This window comes from Thunnus albacares, chromosome 17, assembly GCF_914725855.1.
Source record: "Thunnus albacares chromosome 17, fThuAlb1.1, whole genome shotgun sequence".
Lineage (NCBI taxonomy): Eukaryota > Metazoa > Chordata > Actinopteri > Scombriformes > Scombridae > Thunnus > Thunnus albacares.
The window spans coordinates 11494149-11517230 of record NC_058122.1 but is presented as its reverse complement, the minus strand read 5'-3'; the positions used below and the strand labels follow the sequence as shown (position 1 = coordinate 11517230).

The 23082-nt window shown below is 38.3% G+C and overlaps 3 protein-coding genes across 8 annotated transcripts; all 3 read right to left on the bottom strand.

Moving 5' to 3' along the window:
* Window positions 1–831: 831 nt before the first annotated feature.
* On the bottom strand, window positions 832–22041 carry mrps34 (mitochondrial ribosomal protein S34). Of its 3 annotated transcripts, none has more exons than XM_044330514.1 (4): window positions 22030–22041; window positions 3220–3570; window positions 2287–2329; window positions 832–1351 (listed from the first exon to the last, which is right to left on the bottom strand). In XM_044330514.1, the coding sequence occupies exons 2-4, from the start codon at window positions 3535–3537 to the stop codon at window positions 1053–1055; spliced, it is 660 nt and encodes a 219-aa protein (XP_044186449.1). In that variant the 5' UTR covers window positions 3538–3570; window positions 22030–22041; the 3' UTR covers window positions 832–1052. The 3 variants fall into 3 exon arrangements, with proteins under 3 accessions (XP_044186449.1, XP_044186447.1, XP_044186448.1); XM_044330512.1 differs by lacking the exon at window positions 22030–22041 and adding an exon at window positions 4447–4548 and having other exon boundaries at window positions 3220–3576; XM_044330513.1 differs by lacking the exon at window positions 22030–22041 and adding an exon at window positions 4447–4529.
* Window positions 5800–12056, bottom strand: spsb3a (splA/ryanodine receptor domain and SOCS box containing 3a). Of its 4 annotated transcripts, none has more exons than XM_044330508.1 (7): window positions 11826–12056; window positions 10795–11008; window positions 10169–10346; window positions 9689–9876; window positions 9422–9524; window positions 8886–9011; window positions 5800–8247 (listed from the first exon to the last, which is right to left on the bottom strand). In XM_044330508.1, exons 2-7 carry the CDS (start codon window positions 10912–10914, stop codon window positions 7856–7858), a joined length of 1107 nt encoding a protein of 368 aa, XP_044186443.1. In that variant the 5' UTR covers window positions 10915–11008; window positions 11826–12056; the 3' UTR covers window positions 5800–7855. The 4 variants fall into 4 exon arrangements, with proteins under 4 accessions (XP_044186443.1, XP_044186444.1, XP_044186445.1 ...); XM_044330509.1 differs by having other exon boundaries at window positions 10795–11005; XM_044330510.1 differs by lacking the exon at window positions 11826–12056 and adding an exon at window positions 11569–11793.
* On the bottom strand, window positions 16661–22606 carry atp6v0ca (ATPase H+ transporting V0 subunit ca). The gene is made up of 3 exons (XM_044330515.1): window positions 22333–22606; window positions 18875–19058; window positions 16661–17894 (listed from the first exon to the last, which is right to left on the bottom strand). Exons 1-3 carry the CDS (start codon window positions 22409–22411, stop codon window positions 17690–17692), a joined length of 468 nt encoding a protein of 155 aa, XP_044186450.1. The 5' UTR covers window positions 22412–22606; the 3' UTR covers window positions 16661–17689.
* Between the last annotated feature and the right edge of the window lie 476 nt (window positions 22607–23082).

Below are 23082 nucleotides of genomic sequence, written 5' to 3'. Positions count from 1 at the left end.
TGCATCTACTTGTGCAAACACGATGCCAATAAGCAATGGAAACATGCTGCACTTAATTTGTTGTGAAATTATTACAAGCTTTTGTACATTAAAATTGTTGAACTAATAGACAAGATGCATTAAGTGATGGGAATTAAGTACAAGGACCTGCTGTATCACTGTATGTTTGATGAAGTGATTACTGTGAAAAATAAGTTACCCTGTATCACAGATGCACCTTCATAATTGTTAAACATAGCTATACAAATATTATAGTAATTCATTGAAGAACACTGTAAGAATTACAATGTAAAACCATATGTAGGACTCTACAGTAATCTTAATGGCTGTATTACAGAAATCAACACATATTGGCTACTGCAGATGATTAAAACTCCCCAGTTTCTTTTTGCACATTATAGCTGGGATCCATTTTCTCTAGAAACACTACACACAAAGTAATATTGTTAATTTACCCAATAATCATAAGACCACAAAATTCCATGTACTACTAACCAAGATAGAGATTGAATTCTTCACACCTGAGCAGGTGCAACAAAACTAATAGAAGAGTGATGAAACATCCACACAGGCCTCAAGTCAACAAGTCTAATCAACAAAAATAAGCTTTTCACATCAAATTAATCCTTTTTTTATGTTAATTTATTTTATATAGTCTGTGGCAATATCTGCTGCTACATAAAATATGAGATTTTAAGGTGTTTTAGTATCACTACATCATGAAAAGAACTTAGGCACAAGTCATGTCTTCATTGTTTGCTCAGTCTGGGTGTTTACTGCAGATTCTCAGTGCTACAAGGCTGTATAAAAGCATTAACAAAAAACTCACCATTAGTTGCCATATTTTAGCAATTTAATATTTAGCACATTACACAGATATATCTTACACACAGAGAGGATTGACTCCAGATGACAATAGCAGAGAATTAATCTGAGTCCAGGATTTAGCAGGCGAGGCGAGTGCTTCCAAAGTGCTTTGACAGAAGACGTTATTTCTACTTCTGTCAACACTGATTGAGTCCAAAATGTCCTTCAGCTTCACAATCCTGGTATCACACCGGCGTCCCCTCTGTCCTCTGCTTCTCTTGTTCTTGCCTGCGAAAATAGTCTTTGTTGAGAAGGACGTCCCTCTGCAAAGGCATAGCCGGCTCGTCTGCCATCACACTGCCGGATGTTTTCTTGTGTTGAGCGAGCAGCATGGCGCGCAGCAGCGGAGGGTACGCGGCGTAACGCACAGGTGGCTCCGGGAGAGGCTGAGCATCCTTGAACTGCTGCTCTATGTGTTTGGGAACCAGGCGCCAGTCGTGGTACATCACCTTGTCCAGCTCCTTGACTTCGCTCTCCTGTTTCCCTGCCGAGCACAAAATGCAACAAAGTTACTGAGTGCAGTTTTATTACACAAACCTTTTTGTCACTTACTGTCGACCATTATACTGTATATGATTTTTATTTATACAATATCTGAGCAGGTCTTAAAAATCACAAGTCGATTGGTTGAGCTAATGTCCATCAAAGTGGACTGTATGATGGAAACGTAAAGTCAAACTGGAACTGTCCGTTTACATTTTTCAGAAATAATTATTAACATTCATAAAATTTAGACAATTAATTTGATTCACAATTCCCAAACATTTAGGAAATGGCACATTTTTAGAAATACTAAGGGGAAATAAAATACTGATAAATAAGTGGAAATACATCTATACACAAATAAATAAATGACAAAGTAGGAAAACATTTGAATAAATAAATACAGTTAGATATAATTTAAGCCATTTTCTCTGGCAAAAATGCCAAAAACAGTCTTTGATTCCAGCTTCTCAATTTTGAGTATTTTCAGTTTTTCTATGTGTGATCATTGTAAATTAAATATCTTTGAGTTTTATACTGTTGGTCAGACAAAACAAGACATCTGAAGACGTCACCTTGGGATTTTGGAAACTATTTCCGACATTTTATGCAGCACACAAACTAATCAAGAAAATACCTGGCAGACTAATCAATACTGAAAGTAATTGTTAGCTGCAGCTGTAATTTGATGTTTCAGATTTAATTCTTCAAGTTAACTTTTGAATTATATAAATGATAATTTGTGTAAATTTTATTTCTTTACATGAAGGTCACAGTTTTAAAACTGTTGACCCCAAAGTAGTCTTGTCTAAATTATTTTGCTGGAATCAGCCTATAGAAATTTAGATAGATTTTTTTATTTTATCTTAGAATGTAACGACTAATGTGTGACAAATAAACCTGGTTTCAAGTCAAATGCTCAGAGTGCAGTCTTACCTTTATAGGTGAGGACTCCCCATGCTTTGCCATGATCCATGTTCTGACAGACACAAGAAGAAGCAGGTCAGAACTTCCCCCCAAACAGTTTTTAAACTTAATTCTTCACTTATTAAGCATGACAATCAGTCCCTCCAGTAAACTATTATTTTGCATTTGCTATAATTAACGCAAATTTAAGAAATCTCTGCAATATTTGCAAGAGATTTGCAATTTCACTTAAATTACCACAACTTTTCCTAATAAAATGTCCAAATCAACAGTCCGCTTGTGATTTTGGCCAACTGTTGCATTTCACTTCCTGGTAACACGTCATCGTAGCGCGTATTCAGAAAGGATTCAGGTGGATGGACAAAACGCCAACAAATCTAACTGCCATAGATCGAGCAAAACAATTCCCAAATGTTCCCAAATGATCAGTTAGTCAGAAGAATACAAGATGATGTTGTTCAGACAGAAAAGATGGACATAATCTACCTCAAGCATAAAAACAAGTACTTTGAAAATGAAACTATATTTTTATGTTATTGATTTATTTTCATTGCATTATTGACTGATTTTATTTGGTGCTAATGTTGAAGTGAAAATGTGTTTAATAAAGGTTTATGAATGAAACTCAAGCACAGTATTTTCTTTTTTTAATATTACTTTGAGCCCACAGTTCAGAATAAAAAATAGCACTGAAATGCAGTTGTTTCTGTGATATGTAGTATGCTTTTTATCGAAGTAAGTGATTACATAGTATGACTCTTCATTGATTGCAATTTTTCCCAATTCCCATATTGTACTGCAAAAAGAGCACATAAAACATTGCAAATTCTATCCCAATTTTTGAGAAAAGCTGCTGCAAAATCAAGCATTTTTGGCTGCAATAATCCTGGAGGGAACTGGTCTAATACTCAGTGGCAGTGAATGGATGTGGCCTGCTCTCACCTCAGATGTGTAGTCCACCTTGACCTTGGTGATCTGCCAGTAGCTGGGCTCTGTGTGGTCCTCCAGCCAGGACTTGCGGGTAAAGAGGCGGCCCACCCCGAACATCCTCATGCTTGCCAGCAGGGAGAAGAGGCGGCTCTCCCTGCGGACATCCTGCCAGGCCAGTACGGGCAGCATCTTCCCTGTATGAGGCCGCCTCATCGTCTCATAGTCCATGGCATACTTCTGGGACTCCCGCGGCCGGGACTTCAGCTCCCGGTACGCCCGGATCTTCCGAGCCATTTCTGCTATGAGGCGAAGTCTCTTTTTCTTTGCCATGATTCTGTGATCACTGACACACACCAGTCAACACTTATCCTGCAAGAGAGAAACGTGATTTAGTTACATGTGAACCTAAAGGAGCTCTTAGGCCTGTTGGGTACAGAAGAAATTGAAGAACTAACAGTTGTGGAAAGTAACCAAGTACATTTACTCAAGTACACTTTTGAGGTACTTGTACTTTACTTGAGTATTTCCATTTGATGCTACTTTATACTTCGACTCCACTACATTTCAGAGGGAAATATTGTACCTTCTGTTCCACTATATTTATTTAACAGCTTTAGTGACTTTTCAGTTGAAGATTTGACACAATGGATAATATAACAAGCCTTTAAAATACAACATATTGTTAAAGATGAAACCAGTGGTTTCCAACCTTTTTGGCTTTTGACGTCTTAAAAAAAGCAGTGTGTAGTCGAGGTCACATTTCAGATGTCTATGAGGTAACAGCTCCACCAAATAGTGATTTTTCCCTCTACACTTCTCACATGGTTTCATTTCAATAAATTTTCAAATGATCCAATATTTCACCAAATAGCAAAGATTAGAGAAAAATTCCAAAAACTGAAAACAGATTTGTGTATCAGAGCTTTGTTTTTTCTTCTTTCTTCTCTCATTAATCATCTCACGACCCTCAGATTTATCTGGTGACCCTTTGGAGGGGCCCGACCCCTGAATTGCATTGCTGTATTGATATTTTTACTTAAGTAAAGGACCTACTAATTCTTCCACCACTGTCAACACATTATAGTCCTGATGTAACGAGGCTAACCTGTTAGCTAGCTTCATTGTGAAAAACAGCGTATTAAATAATTTCGCTCACTGACACCAACTGATTATTAATAATAACTGATACCCAACTATCGATACTGTTTAAACGCAACAAATATCTGCAGTTAAAAGTACCTGAATGTCCCTGATGACAAGAATCGACTTGACCTCCGCAAGCAAGCAAGGCACACAACTTCCGCTCCCTCGGTCCCACTGCAAAGTGTTCCGTGTCAACTGCCGGTGTGCTTTTGTTCCGCATGAGGTACATTTAATAGAAGATTTCAAATTGAGTTTATACGTTTCATTGGCTGAATAATGGAAGTTATTAGAAAAAAATGGATATTCAACAACCAATAAATGTTTTGACACATTTTTCTAAGTACCTGCTGGTGAGATTGATGCTGTTTATTACTTTAAGAAATGATGTAGACTTTTGTACTGATTTAAATATAATTTTTCAATAATGTATCTTTGAGAGAGGTTAACACTGTAAAAGAAAAATGTAAGAAAGATAAAAACTCAAAAGGTAAATTTGGTCTGCTCTTCTTAATTGGATAAAGCTTAAAAAACTGTTATTAAAACTGTGCTGCAAACAAGATAAATTTATATTGTGAAAACTGTGCTTCAAAGATTTAAAACTGATATGGACTACAGGTGTGATTTTTGTGGACTTTTGACTGTTGTTGAATAATGAGATTTCTCTTCATAGTATACATTTTAAATTGACAAAAGATATCCAAATTATATATTTTTTTAATTCATAATGAAGTTGATGTGTAATAATTTAACTCTGGTTGTTGAGAAAAAAACGGAGCATTTTCCACAGCTTCCCCGCCAACATTGCCCTGTCAGCAGGTAAAATCTTTACAAAGAGATGAGTTTGTGAGTTATGTTTCTACATACACTGTACAATGCTAAACTAAAATCAACATCGGGTAATGTAGGCGTATCAAACAAGGTTACACCTTCACTACTGGAAAAACTAAATCTTTTCTGGCTATCATGTGCACAGTGCAGGGAAGATGACTTTGACGCATCGGCAGCTGCACAGAAACACACAGCAAGAGTCAGTCAGCATTAAAAACTGCCCTCGTAGTCTGCCACCACCATGAACCATTTGTCCCCGGCACATAATCTGTTTTTTCCAACAAAAAGTTGAGCAAAATCTAATACATTTCCTTGGTAAATAAGAAACAAAACAAGTCATTTGTGCATATTTAATATTCATTTTATTTTCAGCTGAAAATCATGCTGATAAGTTATACAGAAAAAGGCAAGTAAAGGCCTTCACATACAGTATTATTTATATGACATGGTATAGAAGAAACACTTAGAATTGTCCTATTTACAGTAAAACAGTAAGAAAAAGTGCTTGGATGCATCAATGTGAAGATTAATACTGTGAAAGACGACAATACATCTGTTGGACTACAACTAACCTCTTGGCGGTTACATTACTGGTGTTGGGCCATCCTACAGTTCCTTCTGAAACTGTTATCACAGAAGATGCTTGGATTGCATAGTACCTTAAGTCTTTAAGTATGTCTTCCTAAACACAATCTTGAGGAGTGAACATGATCAGATTTGTGACTGAGGCACCAGTCCGAGGACTGGGTCAAACACTATTACAATACTTATATCGTTACAGTTTAGTACTCCAAACAAGCTAAAAATGAGAATTATTTACATATCTGACCCAAGGGAACCATTCCTGTCCACAATCATTAATTCATTAAGTTAATCTTTAAATTTCTTTGAGTACTTAAAGCCCCTGTAGGCTTGTAAGCCTGTTCAATCGTGGCTGTGCTGAGCTTGAATTCAGTCAGTTACAAAAGGTGACAAGTTTTCACAGAAAAAAAAAAAAGTATCAGAAAAACCTTGCAGACCATTACTGCAGCATTAATCAACCTTTCTACTGTGAGTCCAATGGCTCAGCGTGTTCAAATAATCAGTCAGTTTTAGTCAGTTATGTCAAAATATGGCTAAATATCCAGCTTCAGTCAGATTTGTGATTGTCATCAGACAGTAGTACAACATGGAAACGGTGTTTTTATCCATATTTTGACAAAGTGATTACTGTAAGAAACATACTAAGCATACACACAAGTTTCTAAAACCGTTTTCTGCTGTGAAAAACTGTCACCATTGTAATCAAATTCAAGCTGACCACAGCCTGTGTTCTCCTTTAATGGGGAGAACTAGGAACTGATACACAGCCTCATCTTTGGACTACAGGTGCTGAGTGTTTGACACTAAAAGGATTTAGAATAGAGCACAACCTTAATGAATTAAGGGTCCAAAGGAGATGGTAAGGGAAGTGATGGAACAAGGCCTTGGGGAAAAAAAACAAAACGTAAATACATTAGTACAAAAAAGTTTAACCTTTAAATTTTAATTTTTTGACAATGAAAGAAACTTTTTAAAATTTTTTAAAAATGATGAGGTGTAACAGCGATGACAGGTGAGTTTTGCGGCAGTCTAATTTGAATGACATACTTGTCTCTTATGGACTTAAAAGAGCTACACTAACAACAACGTATGCTGCTTAAATCTGTTAGAAAAGAGGATATCCATAGCTTCTACTAACAAGTAGCATGACGTTTTGACAAGAGACTTTTAAAAAGCTGGTAACAGATGGATGGACGTTGCCATGAAAGTAACAAATATTTGACTTGAAACTTTTTTTCCTTTAAGTTTTTCAAGGAAAAAAAAAAAGCACAATCAGAGGTGTATGGGTTGTTTGGAGATGATCCTTGAAAGTCAAAAAGGACTAGGGCTAAGGACTAAAAGCTGCAAAGTGCATGTTGCAGATACATCTAAACATGTTGACTGTTTAGTTTTTATTTTTAGAGCTGTGACCAGTGGGGAAGAAATAAAGAACTCTGTCTCCCATGGCGTGTCACTTCCTGTCTGTTCCACTCATGGGACACAGCTGACTCTCGCTTTGGCAACCTAACAGAAAATTGCAGATGCCAGTAAAACAGCTAACAGATTTGATAGTGCATTAATAGCATTTAGGCTGAGAACAACATACATTATTTGCATACAGGATGAAAACACAGAAAATAGTTATATAGTGTCTAAATTCTTAAACCCCTTTTTTGCAAATATACCATGATGACCAGCAAAATATGGCCATACTTACATACTTCAGTGTTACACTGTACAGTCCATTCTCACATGTCACTGATCCCTCGTTCATGAATGGCAACAGATCTGCAACAAACTATGCTGACTAACAAAATAACACCACATCTTTTCACTTATCACTGAAGCTGGTTTGGATGCCAAGTGTGTGATGAGCATGAAGACATGTGAATGGCATGAGAGAAGATCACAGTAAAAACGTGCAGGCAGACATACTGCCGACAGTTTTCCACCTACAGCACGTACCACTCCCTCTGCTCAACCAATCCTGGTTTTTTTTCTTCACTACTGGGTAACGCTTATGTCGAGGAAAGCTTGAGGCAGGTAGGTAACACTAGAGTAGATGCCATCGGACAGTAACGTCTGCCAGTGTTTGAGGGGAGGTAGGAATCGTCAGTCATGTCCAGCGGCATCTCTTCCTCTGGCAGGCTTCAGGGTCAGACGTACAACCCTCTGAGTCGCTCTCAGAGGAGGACGGTCCAGCCAACGGTGGGACAGGCAAGCATGACGGGCGCTCAGGCCCGTCTGGTGCATCCTCTGTGGTGCCGCTGTTGAGACTGAGCACCCAACCCAGTTTGTTGTGGAGCAAGTGACGAAGGCCCGGTGGCAGTGGTAACACGTCCAGGGTGTCTATACAGTCCGGCAGCAGCTGGCGAAGGCGAGCACAGCAAAGATAGAGCAGGGAGGTGGGTGCAGAGCAGGACCTGATCACCTTCATGCTGCTCTTCGCTGCTGTGGAGCACGCCATCGGATAAAACCTCTTATTTTGTAGCTCTGTGGCAGCAACACCTAGATTGAGAATGGCGACAACACTTTTAATGTTCTTGTGTAATGTTTTTGTTCCATGCCGTTGACCATATGTACTGAAAATTGCACAGAATCCCCACTAAAAACATGTACACATCTGTGTGTTTTTTTATACAGTACCAGTCAAAAGTTTGGATACACTTCATTGTTTCCCCTATAATTGTACAATGAGAACCCCCGCCAGGCCAAAAAAATCTTTCTTTAATGCCAAAAACAACAAATATCCATTTGTGCAGAAATCAATAGTGTTTGGGAGCCTCTCCTGTGCAGTGCTGTTCTCAAACTTGAGTCAACCTCTGTATCGTTGCCTTCCTTATAAGGAATAGGGCAGTGCGTGATGTGTGTGTGTAGCGGGTGAGTAGTTGACTGAGCGTGTGGTTTAGCGAGTGCGAGTGGAGCAGAGGAAAAAGTTAGCAGCAAGTTATCAGTCTGCAGTAAAAGTACAGTACAGACTACACTGTTCACATGCTCAGCATCAATTTTTTTGAGAAATAGTTCAGTTGTTAAGGTTTGTAAACTTGCACAGAGTGTGTACGAGTCAGTCAGATCATGTAATTAAAAAAAGGCTTCAAATGCACCAGCAATCTGATCAGTATTGGACTTTGCTCATTAGTACTAACCTATACACTTGCGATTCTTGAAGAAAGTAAGCGTGCCATGCCATGTGTCCAGATGGACTCCAATGATGGACCCCTGTCCAAACCGGGAAGAGTAGTTCATCTTGTCTCCTTTATGATGCAACAAGCCTGACAAAAGGAAGGCAACCAATGATGATGTCCAATTTATATAATAACCAGTGAATGTTACATTAATCAAAGCTTCTTGTGTAAAAGCTTGTCTACACAGGCAGCGTTTCAGCCACATTTTTCTGTTGTCCATCTCACACACACTTGATGGAACAGATAATTGCGTTTCCTCTGCACTATACGCAAGTAACTGTGACCCAAAGCGTATTTCTACACATAATGTGTATTTTCTTGGTTTAACAGCCACAACTACAGTGGTTGTGTATTGGGCTCTGAGTGATACCAAACCACAGGAGACCTACACTCACTATTGTGCCTGAATGCATCTAGACAGAGTACTGAAACTGCTGCTGCTCTGCTAACTTGCTACTTTTGCTACGCAGCCCATGTAGATATTGTGTTAGTCTTACCAGTGTAAGAAAGACCCCAGCTGTCCGAATCTTTTCCCAGCAGGCTGCAGAACGAATGTCTGTATTTGTCTAGGTTGACATCAGATGTACCAATACCAACCATCTGCACAGAAATAAAAAACAAATAAACTTGAGCTTCCACATAAACATCACAGCATTGATTACAGCCTTGTCTTAGCCAAAACATTTGTTCTACTTTGATATTCCTTTTGGAAAATTAGTTTACATAATAAGACCTGGTTAATGTAAGGAAGAGTAGAGATTTACCATGTCTGTTCCATACACTGGGGAAGTCATCTTGATTTCCCAGAAGTGCTGCCCTTCAGCCAGCTCCTTAGAGCCACGGATTGCAGCTGTACCACAGCTGTATTCAGAGTGGAAGTTGACTTTGCGATTGTCGCAGCTCAATAACGTTGCTGTCGATCGGCTGTTGGCATCCCAAACCCAGTCAAACTCTAAAACATCAAAAGCCATTTAGTCATTCATTCAGGGCCAATGATGTAAGAAATTCAATATTTTTAGTAAACTGGCACTGGCATTTGTTTAAATCGCTGTGCAAACAATATAAAATAACAGAACTGAATGCAGTAATGTAACTCAGTTGACATTAATCAACCTGTAAATCATAAACTTGGTATGTCCTATACTATTATTATTATTATTATTATTATTATTATTATTATTATTATTATTATTATTATTATTATTATTATTATAAGCCCTTGAAATGCAGCATCTGTACTGTACCTTGGTCATCTTCTCCACAGTGGCAGTCTTTAACTTGGTGAAAACCTCGCAGGCGAGGGTTGTAGCTAGTCTCAGCCCGGGAGTCGCAGCCACAGTAGGACTCTCCGGTGACAGGCACTGCGCTGGGCACTGGAGGGATCATCATTGAAAACTCGGCATCTGAGTCCGAATCACTGTACTTGAGAGCATCAATGAAGAGAGACAGAGCAAATTCAAATGTCAGCAGCATTGCTTGTGTAACAACACAGTACTGGTTGATGTCAGCCTGCTACAAAGCCAGAATTGAGCACTGCTTTGAAAAATATGTGCAACTCTGAGATTTGATAGTAATAGACAGACATTGCATTATAGTCCCATCTGTGGAAAAACAATGTTCTGATACACTGCATATGAACAACTGAACAATTAGCATCAGACATTAGCATCAACAAACGAATATTGCTTACAATGGCCACAGCGAACTCAAGTTTGACAGTGATCCCTGAGGGTAATTTTGACAGCTCACTCATGTTGACACATCCGGTCTCCTGCCTGCAGTGTTTAACTAGTGGCATCATATGACACACACACACATACATGCATATCCACTAACACTTCATATATATCCAGAGCACCTGTGTGTTTACCTCTAGGCGGTTCCAATCTTCACTCTCAGACGCCAACACAAGTTCCCGGGCATCAGCATCACGCCGTATTCCACCCCAAACATATCGCCATGCACGACTGTTCCTGCTTCGCCTGGACATGGCAGCAAGGGTCTCACCAGTAGAGGATCCTGACAGTCAGTTTTTTTTAGTCAGGTTTAGTCCAGATGCTGGAAGAACAGCATCCGTCCAGCTGCTGAAAGACAAAATGCACACAGTTATCTGAAGAGGAATAGACACTAAAGCCTGAAGACAGATAATCTGGGTTGTTTTCAATATTGCTGCTAATATCTTTGTGCACTGAAGGTCCCCTGGAGCTGTTTAAATGACTAAGACTCAGTTATTTGCAAACCCTGCATGACATAACTTACTGGTTTCTTCACTGTTTACTTTCAGAAAAAATACTGAATATTAGTGCTTCTTACACCAGTAAAATCTGCTGCATCTTTTTGACAATGTATTACACTTGAACCCTGCAATGAAATAAGTTTATGCACGACACTCATAAAGAGTTTAATCTTATCAAAGATAATTTTCGCCCACTGAGACACTTTGTAGGACCACAATAACCGCAAAACCTCACAAAAACACTTACTCTCTGTAACAGCACACACACATTATAAACATTGTTTGTCTGATCTCAGTCCTCATATCTTTGCTATTATATATTATTATAATATTCCTCTTTTTGGCGTATGATGCTGTTTTCCTTACTAGCTTTAATTAGCCACCTAGCAGCTATCGCTAGCTACCTACCATGCAATTAGTTAACATGTTAGCTGGCTATAACAAGGTCAGAGTCAACACAATTCAACTCAGACTGCTGGATATATGTGTAGAGATAGCTTAATACACTGGTAGATACGCTGTCTACCGTGCATTCACCGTTTATTACTCTAATAATACGAGCAGGGTGAATAACTGAGACAATGCTAGCGTAGACTAGCTGGTTAGCTTTCGCTTAGCTGCGCTCTGCTATCAGCGGTGGATTAAAATGTAGCTTTAACGTTTACCTGCCTGTTGTTCACAACCAGCATTCACGTTAAATCACCGACAACAGCGAAGAGAGGCTGCTCCTGAAGACTCTTCTCCCCAGACAGCTGATTGAAGGGCTGGCTTCCTTTTTCTGTGACCTACTTCACATTTGGTCTGACCGTAAACAATAACAGCCAGGCTCTCTGCGGGAGCTCTCAGCTGCAGATCAAACAAACACTCAAGTCATTTCAACTACAGGGCATGAGTGGGGTTATTATATCCAGTATGTTACACCCCCACACTAGTTTTACAGTTTTCTTTTATCTTGTGATTTTAACTGCCTGTGAAACTTTCTAGACAGGTAGATACTTTATTAATCCCAAAAGGGAAATTAATTAAAATGTTACAGCAGCCAACAATGAAATTTGGCAACAAAGTTACAATTGAACAAAAGAGTGACGAGTGAGTGATTGATTTTCATCTCCAAAAAGTACAGTTAGCATCTACATCAGCAAAGCATATTAACATAAAAACGGTTATTTTATTCAATGTTTCATACCTTCACACTATTTTAACAATTGGGTGGATTCAGTTTTCTTTTGTCATGTGACTTTTCTCCATCTAAACTGCCTGTGAAACTTTATAGACAGATAGATAGATACTTTATTAATCCCAAAGGCAGTGGTTGATTTGTTAATTTTTAACAAGGGGGATGGACCAATGGGAGGGTTAGAGTTACCCTACTCCATCCCCCCTTTGTTAAAAAATAACACAGGGGTGGACTACAGGATTACTAGCTTAATCCTTGATAGTATAGTTGCAATTATAATTTTGATTTTATAGAACTGTTATTAGGCTAAATACATATTTTGTGTAGGCTTATTCTTTTACTGGATGTAGACATTAAGCATTTTAATAATGCTTATTTTCAAAACACACTGTAGTTTTGATGGTATAAACTTCACCTTGAATTATGTAACTGTTGCAGATGAGCGTTGTGCCGTCAGTGCAGGTTAATTTCCTTAGTCATATTACCTGCTCCAAACATCTATAGTAAAAACTATATCTGTTGTCATGTTTCTACCACAATATTTAGTTACAGAAGTGACTTGGTCTGGGGGTGTATTTTCAGCAGCACAGACACTATTGAATGATCATAGAAATATTATAGGAATCTTATAGGAATACTACAGGCAGCAGTGTATCTCTGTCGCTCTTCTGCGACTGCAGGTTGCTACCTGTCACTTTGTGTGAGAGTTTATAGGCTACAATTTAGTATAGAATTGGTATTTACAGTATATAGTTTAGAGAATATTACAGATCCAAGATGAAACTGACAGAAGGGTGGGACTGAGAGAAAAAAGCGTAATTACAAATTAGTCTGCCACTTCAGCACCATGGACAGCGCCATGGATTGATCAATACACAGCACAGTTTGGCTACTGATATTTCAGAGCCATGGTTGGGGTCACAGATTCTAACTTGCACAAACCTCAGTCAGATCAAGGATCAGTGAGTCAGGCAGACTAGACTAACATATTCAACTAAACAACCCCTCCACCCTTGCACTCTCTCTGTTACTAGGGAATGGAGAGGGGGGGTGGCAGATTCACAAGGAGCATACGATGCATTTTGGTCACTTTGCTAACAAGGGGGATAGCATCCGCCCTCATCCCCCCTCAAATCACCTACTGCTCAAAGGGAAATTAAAATGTTACAGCAGCCAACAATGAGATAAAAAAAAAAACCCAATCTAAACAATGAGGTAATTACATAAACTATAAAATCAATTTTAGGGTCTTTACATTCAATTGATTCATTCTCATTTTTACATACAGTTACATTTTAAAAAAGGTTATTATATTCAGTGGTGGAAGAAGTATTTAGATGCTAAGTAAAAGTACCAATACAACATTAAAAAGAACTCAATTAGCAGTAAAAGTTCTGCATTCAAAATATGGGAACAAAAATATTATGAGCAAAATATGCACAATGTATCTAAAGTAAAGGTACTGAGCTTATTATATAATATATTCAGTGGTGGAAGAAGTATTCAGATCATTCACTTAAGTGAAAGTGTCAATACTGAACCAAAGGCTTGGACTCAAATGCAGACACAGACTCAGTAGCAAGTTCAAAATCAGTCCTTTTAATCAGAGCAGGGTCGGTACACAGGGAAGCACATGAGGGCAGGAAGCGAAGGACCTGAAACGAGACAAGAGGTTAGTATCGAAATAAAACAGGAAGAACAAGACAGACCACTAGGAGAAACAAAAAGGTAACTTAACTATCCAGACGGGGTGTGACAGAAAGAAGCAATACACTGTAAACAAACAAGAAACAAACAAACACAAACTCCATTACATGTAAAAGTCCTGCATTCAACATTTTACTCAAGCAAAAGCAACAAAATATACTGAGTGTACTAAGTGTCAATATTAAAAGTACTCATCATGCTTCATGGCCCCTGTCAGCTTTATATTATTATATTTGTGAATGATTATTGATGCTCATTACTGATGCTTATTATTAAAAATTATTAATGATATTGTTGTAGTTTGAGGGATGCCTTGTATACATTTGGGTAGTCTTTATCTATAAAAATGCATCATATTTTATAAACTATTCATGTGTTTTGTTTGTAAAATCCTAATCTGAGAAGTAACTAGTGATTATATCTGTTAAATTAATGCAGTGAGGTACCATGTAAAACAAATACCTGAACATTTTACTTAAGCACAGTCCTTTTCCACTAATTATGAGTTATTAACACATTGTAATAATGTTACATTCATCATAGGCCATCAAAATATATCGATGCTGAAGAAATCAACAGATTCAGAAGAAAACATAAAATATGCTGAAATTAATGACCTATTAATTCAAATGTAAAACAGTTTTATTAAATCTAAGGTGCTTATATTTGTACAACTGAATTTAAGACTTTTAATAACAGAAATGTTACAAAATTAATGGATGTTAGCACCGTCTACTGACAGCTGCTTTTGTATAATGTGAAGATGAGATAAATCCACACTAAACTCCCAGATTTATTTTATTATCTTATCTTTATTTATTTCTTATCTTATCTTGGTTTTTAAGAAAGCACAGCGTGAAACACATGGCGAGACTCACTTGGGAGAATTAAAAATGCGTCCTTGTCCTCTCTGCCTGCACTAAACTTCCCTGTAACTTGTGTCCGAACACTGAACACCAAACTAGCTCAAAGTTAACATTTAACATTCTCCCAGCTGTTTTTGTTTCTTAAGGAGGTTTTATTTTTACAGTGCTCTCATACTTGTTATTTTTTTCCTTTTATGTTATTTTTGGGTAAATTACCGGGGTCAGTGTTGCTCTCGTGAACTGGACTTCTTCCAAAATGTTGACACTGCTTTGTGTGAGTTCAGAATAACAAGAACATTTCAATCAGCAGTCAGTCAACCTTTGTCACAATTTACTCCTCAAGGATTCATAACAACAGTATGTGTCATGAGCCATTATTTTTTCAGGTGCAGATTATCTGTGTGATTCACACTGATGGTGTATTCAGAGACATATCAATTAACAATATATATATATATATATATATATGTATATATATATATATATATATATATATATATATATATATATATATATATATATATATATATATAAATTAACATGTTAACAATTATTATTTTGTTACACATGAGGGTTCAGGCTTTAAAAAATAAATAAAGTTGCATTTATGGAAATATATTATGTCTGGGTCACTATTGCACATTGAGATGTAAAGAGTTGACTAAATATTATATGTATCCATGTTAAAGAGTTGCACGCTATTAGGCTTGGAAAAAAGATATCTTATACAGTCATACACCACGGAACAATTAATTATGTGTGTTTGTGTATTTTTTATTTCACCTTTTGAACATTGTTTCTCAAAGGTCTGTGACTGATACAATCTACCCTCTGATGAGGGTGAGGGAATTAGATTATCGCTCTGACTGTATGTGTAGCATATCAACATATGTAGATGTTTGAATTAAAAAAATATATATTTAAAAAATCTCAGGAGTGAAAGAGGATGTGTTAATACTTCAGTTCAAGGGGCAAAACAATTATCTGTGGAGAATAAAGAAGAACTTTTGTGGCACTAAGAAAGTAACAACTTGACCTCTTACGAATTGACATCAAAAAGGTCACCAGTGACTTCTTAGTGCTCACTGACAGCTGATTTATTCAGGCTATTTACCTTTTGTGGAGAGGGATAATCAAAATTTTTTGCAAGTCTTATGAAACAGAAAGTTTAGTTTCTGTCAGATATTTGTCGTCATCAGGTAATGATTCACATTTTAGATGAGATACAATTAAGTCAACTAGTAAGCTTGACGCAAGAAGTTAGCAAGAGTGGAAAACAATACCTGAAAAATAAGCTGATGAATGATAAACTACAAATGTAAGTTTCTCACCACTGCAGTTGAAAGACTGCAGTGACCCCACAAGAAATGATTCAGTTTCGTAGAGAATGTTTGAATTTAGAGAAACTGTTGTCAAGAACACCACTGGTGTGAGATGCAAGCTGCTGAGTTTTATGTTATGTTTTACAAGAGTGATTGCAAATTTATTTGAAAATCAGATAAAAAAATAGGTTTAAAGGCAACACACTTATAATTTGTTCTTTTCCATTTTTGTCATAAAGAAAATGTTTTCTTTTGTCTGACCAGTGTCAGTGATCAATATATTGGCCAGTTAGTGTGAACAAGCTGTCAAATGTTGCACTTAAATTATACGTTTGAACAACCGAATGTTGTTCATCCTATTAATATATAAAGAACTTGAAGTTTCTCTTGACTTCTTTCTTTCAGACATAAAAAGCTTGACACTGATGTTCTGGAGGAGGTTGAGTTTTATTTGGAAATCTGACAGGCATGGCTGAACAGTGAGCTCTCATCTTAAACAAAAAAACCAAACAAAAACAAAAAAAACCAAGACAGCAGCACTACTGGTTAACAATACTAGTGTTTGAGAACTTCATATTAAACATAAATACATAAATACACTTGCACGCATTATGCACTCAGGTCATTCACACACACGCGCACTCACACACACACACACACACACACACACACGCACACTGTCAACTCCATGTCAACATGTGGACATCCTCCATTAATAATCACACTACATCCAGAGGAATTCCAAGCACTTTGAACAATGACCCACAGTGCAATTAATCTAACTATACACAGATAATTTATATATTTTTATGTATATAGGGTATTCAATAAATAGTATTCCATTTAGACAGTTTCATCAAGTCAAAATCTTCATAGCTTTCCATAAATAGTGAAAAAAAAAGAAAAGAAAAAAAAAAGAAAAAAAGTCTTGACAGCTCCTCACCACGGTGATTCAAAAATGGTCCCCAAAAAGAACATGAAAAAATAAATACTAATGTGCACGATTCTTCGGCGGTCTCAAACGAGAATGACAAAAACCACAAACGGAAAAACAAAAACTCAAAAGGAGGGGGATGGGCAGGGGGATAAACGTTGATACTCACACTCACAGCACAGACTGGTTACTACATTTACAAGGGGTGGAGTGACTCTGGACCACTGTACAGGTTAAGATCAGACAACAACATCAGGCAGACTGTCCACACATCATCCCACAACAACCAAAAACATCTTCATGCCCGTTCTGTACACATAGGACCTGACACAACTGGATGGCTTTAAACAATATGGATAGATCACATCTATTGAGGACAGAGCTGTCAAGTTGACCGCCAACATGTTTCTGTTGCCATCCCATCCTGCCAGACCCTCGGGGGTGTAATGGAAGTAGGTGAAAATCTCCTATTTGTTCTTGCTGCTTTGATGTGGAATGAATGAGATGATGTTGATGCACACACTTATTTTGTAGATAGGATGAGGGCCACGATGAGGCCGTAAAGCCCCAGGACCTCGGCGAAGATCAGGATCAGGATCATGCCCACGAAAAGCCGGGGCTGCTGGGCGGTGCCTCTCACGCCTGCGTCGCCCACGATGCCGATGGCGAACCCAGCTGCCAGACCACTCAGGCCCACGCTCAGACCAGCACCGAGATGCAGGAAACTCCTGTTGGAGAAAAAAAAAAAAAAAAAAACAAGAGAAAGGTGTAAGTTATCTGGGAAAGTGCTGCATTAAATTCTGATTCAATACTTTTGATTTTTGTGATCATTTACAGTACAAGAATTAGAATCAAGCCAGGCAAAGTCACTTCTCCGAAATCACTGTGACATTGCCAGGAAGCTAGCAGATACTCTAGACTCCATTGCATTAAGCAAAGTTTTGATGTTAACAGTGAGGGGCCTAATGGTTCAACCACCGATTTGATTGTGTAGCCTTCCCAAATCTGCTCCTATTTCTCTCCCCTAATTTCCTGTTTGTATCTGTATTGTTACATTCAAATAAAGTCAAAAAAACAAAAAAATCTTAATTAAATATGAGTGATGAATCAAATGTGTAATTTAAGATTTACTCTAATGGTCTCCCAGAAGAAAATTTGGTTCATCAAGGCTGACTGGGACATAAGTAATGTGAAAAGATCACTAATAGTGTCAAACCCTCTGAGATTCATTTTGGCTCTGTAGCCCACAGAGACTGTGAGGTTCAGACTCACTGTTCCCACCAAACACCGTCTAAAGCAAACTATCTGCCCAGCAAAACACAGAGAAGAACAAGACATAGCAAATGTACAGAGAAGAAGGAAGTTAATGAGGACACATGTTTTTGTCAGAGGCCTGTGAATATTGGACATATATTCATATATAAATGAGGATGATTTGACTTTTTGTTGAGTCTCTTTGGGTTGCTTTTATGATTTAGCTTGACACAGCTTTATTGTTTTTTGTGTGTTTATGAGTTAAGGAAGTTGGAGGTTATGCTCATGAATGTAATTCAACTCAAAAAGCATACAAACTGTGTACAACATATGAAATAATGTGTCTCACAATTTACTCAAATAACATCAGCAGAAATAATATGCAAGTGTAAAAATGATTGAAATTGTTCTGATCAACTACTGTAACATGTTTGTTAGAAATGTTTAATCTTACTTGTAAAGGGAGACTCTCTCAGAGATGTTGTTTGCTATCAGCACAGCCACCACCAGCCCGTAGATGGCGATGATACCGGCCATGACCACGGGGATGATGGACTTCATGATGAGCTCTGGCCGCATCACAGACATGGCAGCGATGCCTGTGCCGCTCTTCGCCGTTCCATACGCTGCTCCTAATGCTGAGTAAGAGAGAGGAGAGATCCTGTTAATTCAGCAGTTCAGTCAGTGTTAAATCTTCACGTACGAATGATTCCTGAAGGCAGAGAGGTTTCATGTTTAACACAAACCGGACACGTTATAGCTTCAAATTGTGCTGAGTGAGAATAGTCAGTTATGTGACTATTCTCGTGACTTGTGCCACAAATGTTCGCTTCTCCAGATGTCTCCCTCTCTGCTCTTCTGTCACCTCAGGTTTCACTGATGTCTGGTCTGCTTCATTAATGCTGCACATCACTGTTACAGTTTATTGTATTACCTTTGCAATCTGAAATAATATATAATAATACTGTAGCCCTGCAATAATCTCATTTTGTGAGGCTTAATACGATCAGTTTGTGTTGACACCGTGTTACAGACGTATTGACTGAACCTTATCTGGCTACACAACCTGCATTACATGTGGGGAGGATTCAACTCCTGCAGTTATTAATCCACACACACATCACTCAACACAGGATAATCAATGATTGACCAGTATCTATGCTTCAATATAAAAAAAAATTTAGACAATCCATAGTATTCAGTGCCTTTCTTTGACACGTGGAGAGCAGAAATCTGACATGACTCTGCTAGTCACATGCACTGAGCTGCTCTAAATGTGGGATGTTACCTGCTTAACATGAAGACCCGCTGAGAGTGAATTAATAAATAAATCACAAAACACTGCTTACATCTCTTCTCACTTGCTACGGTGGGTGTGTTGACACTTAGCTTATAAGCAATTGTTACTGAGCATTGTGTAAAAAAAGCAACAAAACACTTTCTCCTACAATTTTCACGGCTTTGCACTGACCGACGCTTCTCTTAACAATCAGAATCTTCAGAATCAATTTCAATAATGGTTTCCTTATATTTTCTGCAGTTCTTATTCACATAATGTTTAATTGCATCACCGATCAATTCCATCCTGTCTGGTTACCCACAGTGCCTCGAGAGGCTGTATAAATAAATGAATAGAGGTATCCTTTATATAATGAAAAGAGGTGGACATCACGTTTCTGTCCGACGGGTCTTCAGCCTTACACAGCTGTCAGCTATTAGATGCTTGATCGAGTTGCTTCGAGTGTTTTCTGAAGTGTCAGCTTTCTTATCCTCTCTCCTAAACATTAAAAGCGTTTCCACTCCAGGCAACCGTCACCCCAAAAAATCCCGGAATGACTCCATCAAACTGCTGCCATGACAGTACAACAGCACCCACAGAGATTTTACTGATATATGGATGTAACTTTTTTCTGATTCAAAGCTGTACAGCCCAAATTATACTCCTGGATCAAGATGTTGCTGTACCAGCCTGCTCCATTTGGTTATTACACTACCTAAATGAGAAACATGACAGTTCGAGCAGAACAAAATGCGTGCAGGATAGTCCTAACATGTAGTCGACGCTGAACAGGTAATACATAAGCTGCAAAACACACAGTTCTGGCACAGGCAGTAAGACGCTTCAACAAAAAAAGCCTAAGTCCGTTTTTAGCCCTGCAGTAAATTAAAACTAAATTACATTTCATATTTTAAATTAAAATTGTACGAGTCCAGTTTGTCACAGCAAGACGGACAAACTCCAAAAAAGGTGTCACCTGACGTCATCATCAATTCAAGCCAACTCTGATTTCCTCATTATGGAGATAGTCGTCTTTATCTACACACAACTGACATCACATGACTTAGCTGCCTTAAAATCTCTGTAAGATTATACTGTAAATTCAGTTTTGGGCAGGGGCTGATTTTACCTTTAGGCAAGGTGGGCAACTGCCTGGGCCCCTCAACTAAAAGGGCCCCAAACAGCTATAGTTTTATTATGATGCTTAGATATGAAAAATATTGATTTATGTTAATATCCTAACTCATTGCACCCTAAAATAACTTACAAAAGGCCCACAAAGCACTTAAAAAATTTGCAACTGCAACATTCAAACAGATTTTACTCAGAAAATATAACAATTATAATATGATGCATTATTATTCATTAAATTGTCCAGCATAATATAAAATTGTTAGAATTAAAAGCTCCAACTTGAATAGATGTTAAGTAAATTAACGCACATTTTGCTGATAATTCCTCTCGTTCACTCTTCACTTTAAAGGTGCAGTCTGTAGGATTTAGTGGCATCTAGTGGTGAGGCTGCAGGTTGCAACCAACTTAATACCCCCCTCCTATTATAAGCATGTAGGAGAACCTACAGTGGCTGTGAACTTGCGAAAAAAAAAAAGGTCCTCTCTACAGCCAGTGTTTGGTTTGTTGGTTCTGGGCTACTGTAGAAACATGGCAGTGCAACATGGCGGGCTCCGTGGAAGAGAACCCGCCCCCTATGTAGATATAAAGGGCTCATTCTAAGGTACCAAAAACACGATTCTTATTTTCAGGTGATTATACACTAATTAAAACATACTAATGAATGTTATATTCCATTTCTGCCAAGTCCGTTCTGCTAGATGCCACTTAATTCTACAAACTGGTCCTTTAAATAAAAATCTGAATGCAGGACTTTTACTGTGTGGTATTAATAGTTTTACTATTAATTACTTCAGAAAAAGTACTTCTAATACTGCCAATACGAAACATTTCCCAGTTAGATAAAGGGTAAGAAGTAAAGCAAGACTAGATTTGTCTGGGGCCCCAAAATCACTAAATCCGCCCCTGGTTTATGTTCCCTCTGTGACAGACTGGGTGTATCCTGCACGCTAAACACAGACGGTTATGAATGAATGAATGGATGGATGGATGGACGGATGGGATTATCTATTTTCCCACAGTGATGTTTAGGCCACGATGCTGGTTCATTCTCAGCAACAAAAAAAATCGTATTTCTCTTATAATAATGTGGATCTGGCCTCTCCTGTGCTGCAAAATAAACCCCCATGATGACAGATTAGAGACTGGCCTCTGCCTTGTTGTTACCTCGGTGAGGGTCTGCGTCACCGACATGCAACCACCAGACAACAGCATTAGATCTGGATATGATGAAAAAAAACAAAAAAAAACAACAAGCTGGTGAGGAGCTAAAAATGGTCAGCAGCGTGATGTCGGTGGAGACCTTCCCCACGCCTCTGACTCGCATCCCTGGCAGGTGCGTGAGCCGTGACCGCCTCAGCTACAAGCAACAACGTTTAACCAACGAGAGCTCACTGCTGTCATATATATGTCTAAATATATATAGACATATATATAATAATAATAATTCATCGTTAGAGCAGTAACCCGGGGATGTGAGATGAAGAAGCTGCTGTAGTTACCGCTGAAGACCATGGCCGCAGAGGCTCCCATCACGGCGAAGAAAGGCGAGTACTCGGGGCTCTCCTCAGCAGAAGACATTCTCGCACTTTTCACGGGGAGATACAGCTACGAAGCAGGCTGTCTTATTTTATTTTGAGTTTGCCCTTTTCCCACCGTCAGCTTTGGACAGATTAAAAAACCGAGAGAGGGGGAGCAACAACGTCTCTGTCAGCAAAGAGCACCGGTGGAGAAGGGGGGAAAATGGCGAAACGGAAAAAGTCACATGACCAACCATCTCGGAAGGATCCATCTGTGCGGACTCGGGGGTGCTCGACACAAACAGGGCTTAAAATATCTAACCCTTGTTGTTTATCGCACCGTAAAATAATTGTAGAAATTATTCTGGTTTGACATTGGTTTTCACAGCGGTTACATATGACAGGAGTTTGTAACACCACTATATATAATGTGAGTAGTTTATACAATATTTGTATTGTGGTATGTTCTGCTGCAAGTGCACAGCCTGCAGTTGAAACGCTGGTAGTCATTACACGCTGGCGTATTAAATATTAGGTGTCAAATAGATATTAGAACAATAAACCACAAACACTTGAGTTTTCTCGATACATAAAAAAAATACAACAACAAATTAATATTATAATCTAGAGGCCACTAAATAACAGAGTCGTGTCAACACCCAGCATACATGTCTCCATCCTCCTGGCTGAATAAGACAGTATGTGCTTGATGTATGTTGTTCTCTCAATGGA

Bases quoted from the DNA above. Each gene is read 5' to 3' on its own strand.
- mrps34 (XM_044330514.1), bottom strand. From the start codon at position 3,537: ATGGCAAAGAAAAAGAGACTTCGCCTCATAGCAGAAATGGCTCGGAAG. The intron at 2,330-3,219 runs GTGAGAGCAGGC...TGTGTCTGTCAG, and splicing joins AGGTGGACTACACATCTGAG to AACATGGATCATGGCAAAGC. The intron at 1,352-2,286 runs GTAAGACTGCAC...TGTGCTCGGCAG, and splicing joins GGGAGTCCTCACCTATAAAG to GGAAACAGGAGAGCGAAGTC.
- spsb3a (XM_044330508.1), bottom strand. From the start codon at position 10,914: ATGTCCAGGCGAAGCAGGAACAGTCGTGCATGGCGATATGTTTGGGGT. The intron at 9,877-10,168 runs GTACAGTACAGA...TTGATGTTTTAG, and splicing joins CTGTGGAGAAGATGACCAAG to AGTTTGACTGGGTTTGGGAT. The intron at 9,525-9,688 runs GTAAATCTCTAC...ATTTCTGTGCAG, and splicing joins CAGTGTATGGAACAGACATG to ATGGTTGGTATTGGTACATC.
- atp6v0ca (XM_044330515.1), bottom strand. From the start codon at position 22,411: ATGTCTTCTGCTGAGGAGAGCCCCGAGTACTCGCCTTTCTTCGCCGTG. The intron at 19,059-22,332 runs GTAACTACAGCA...TCTCTTACTCAG, and splicing joins TGCGGCCATGGTCTTCAGCG to CATTAGGAGCAGCGTATGGA. The intron at 17,895-18,874 runs GTAAGATTAAAC...TTTCTCCAACAG, and splicing joins GAGAGAGTCTCCCTTTACAA to GAGTTTCCTGCATCTCGGTG.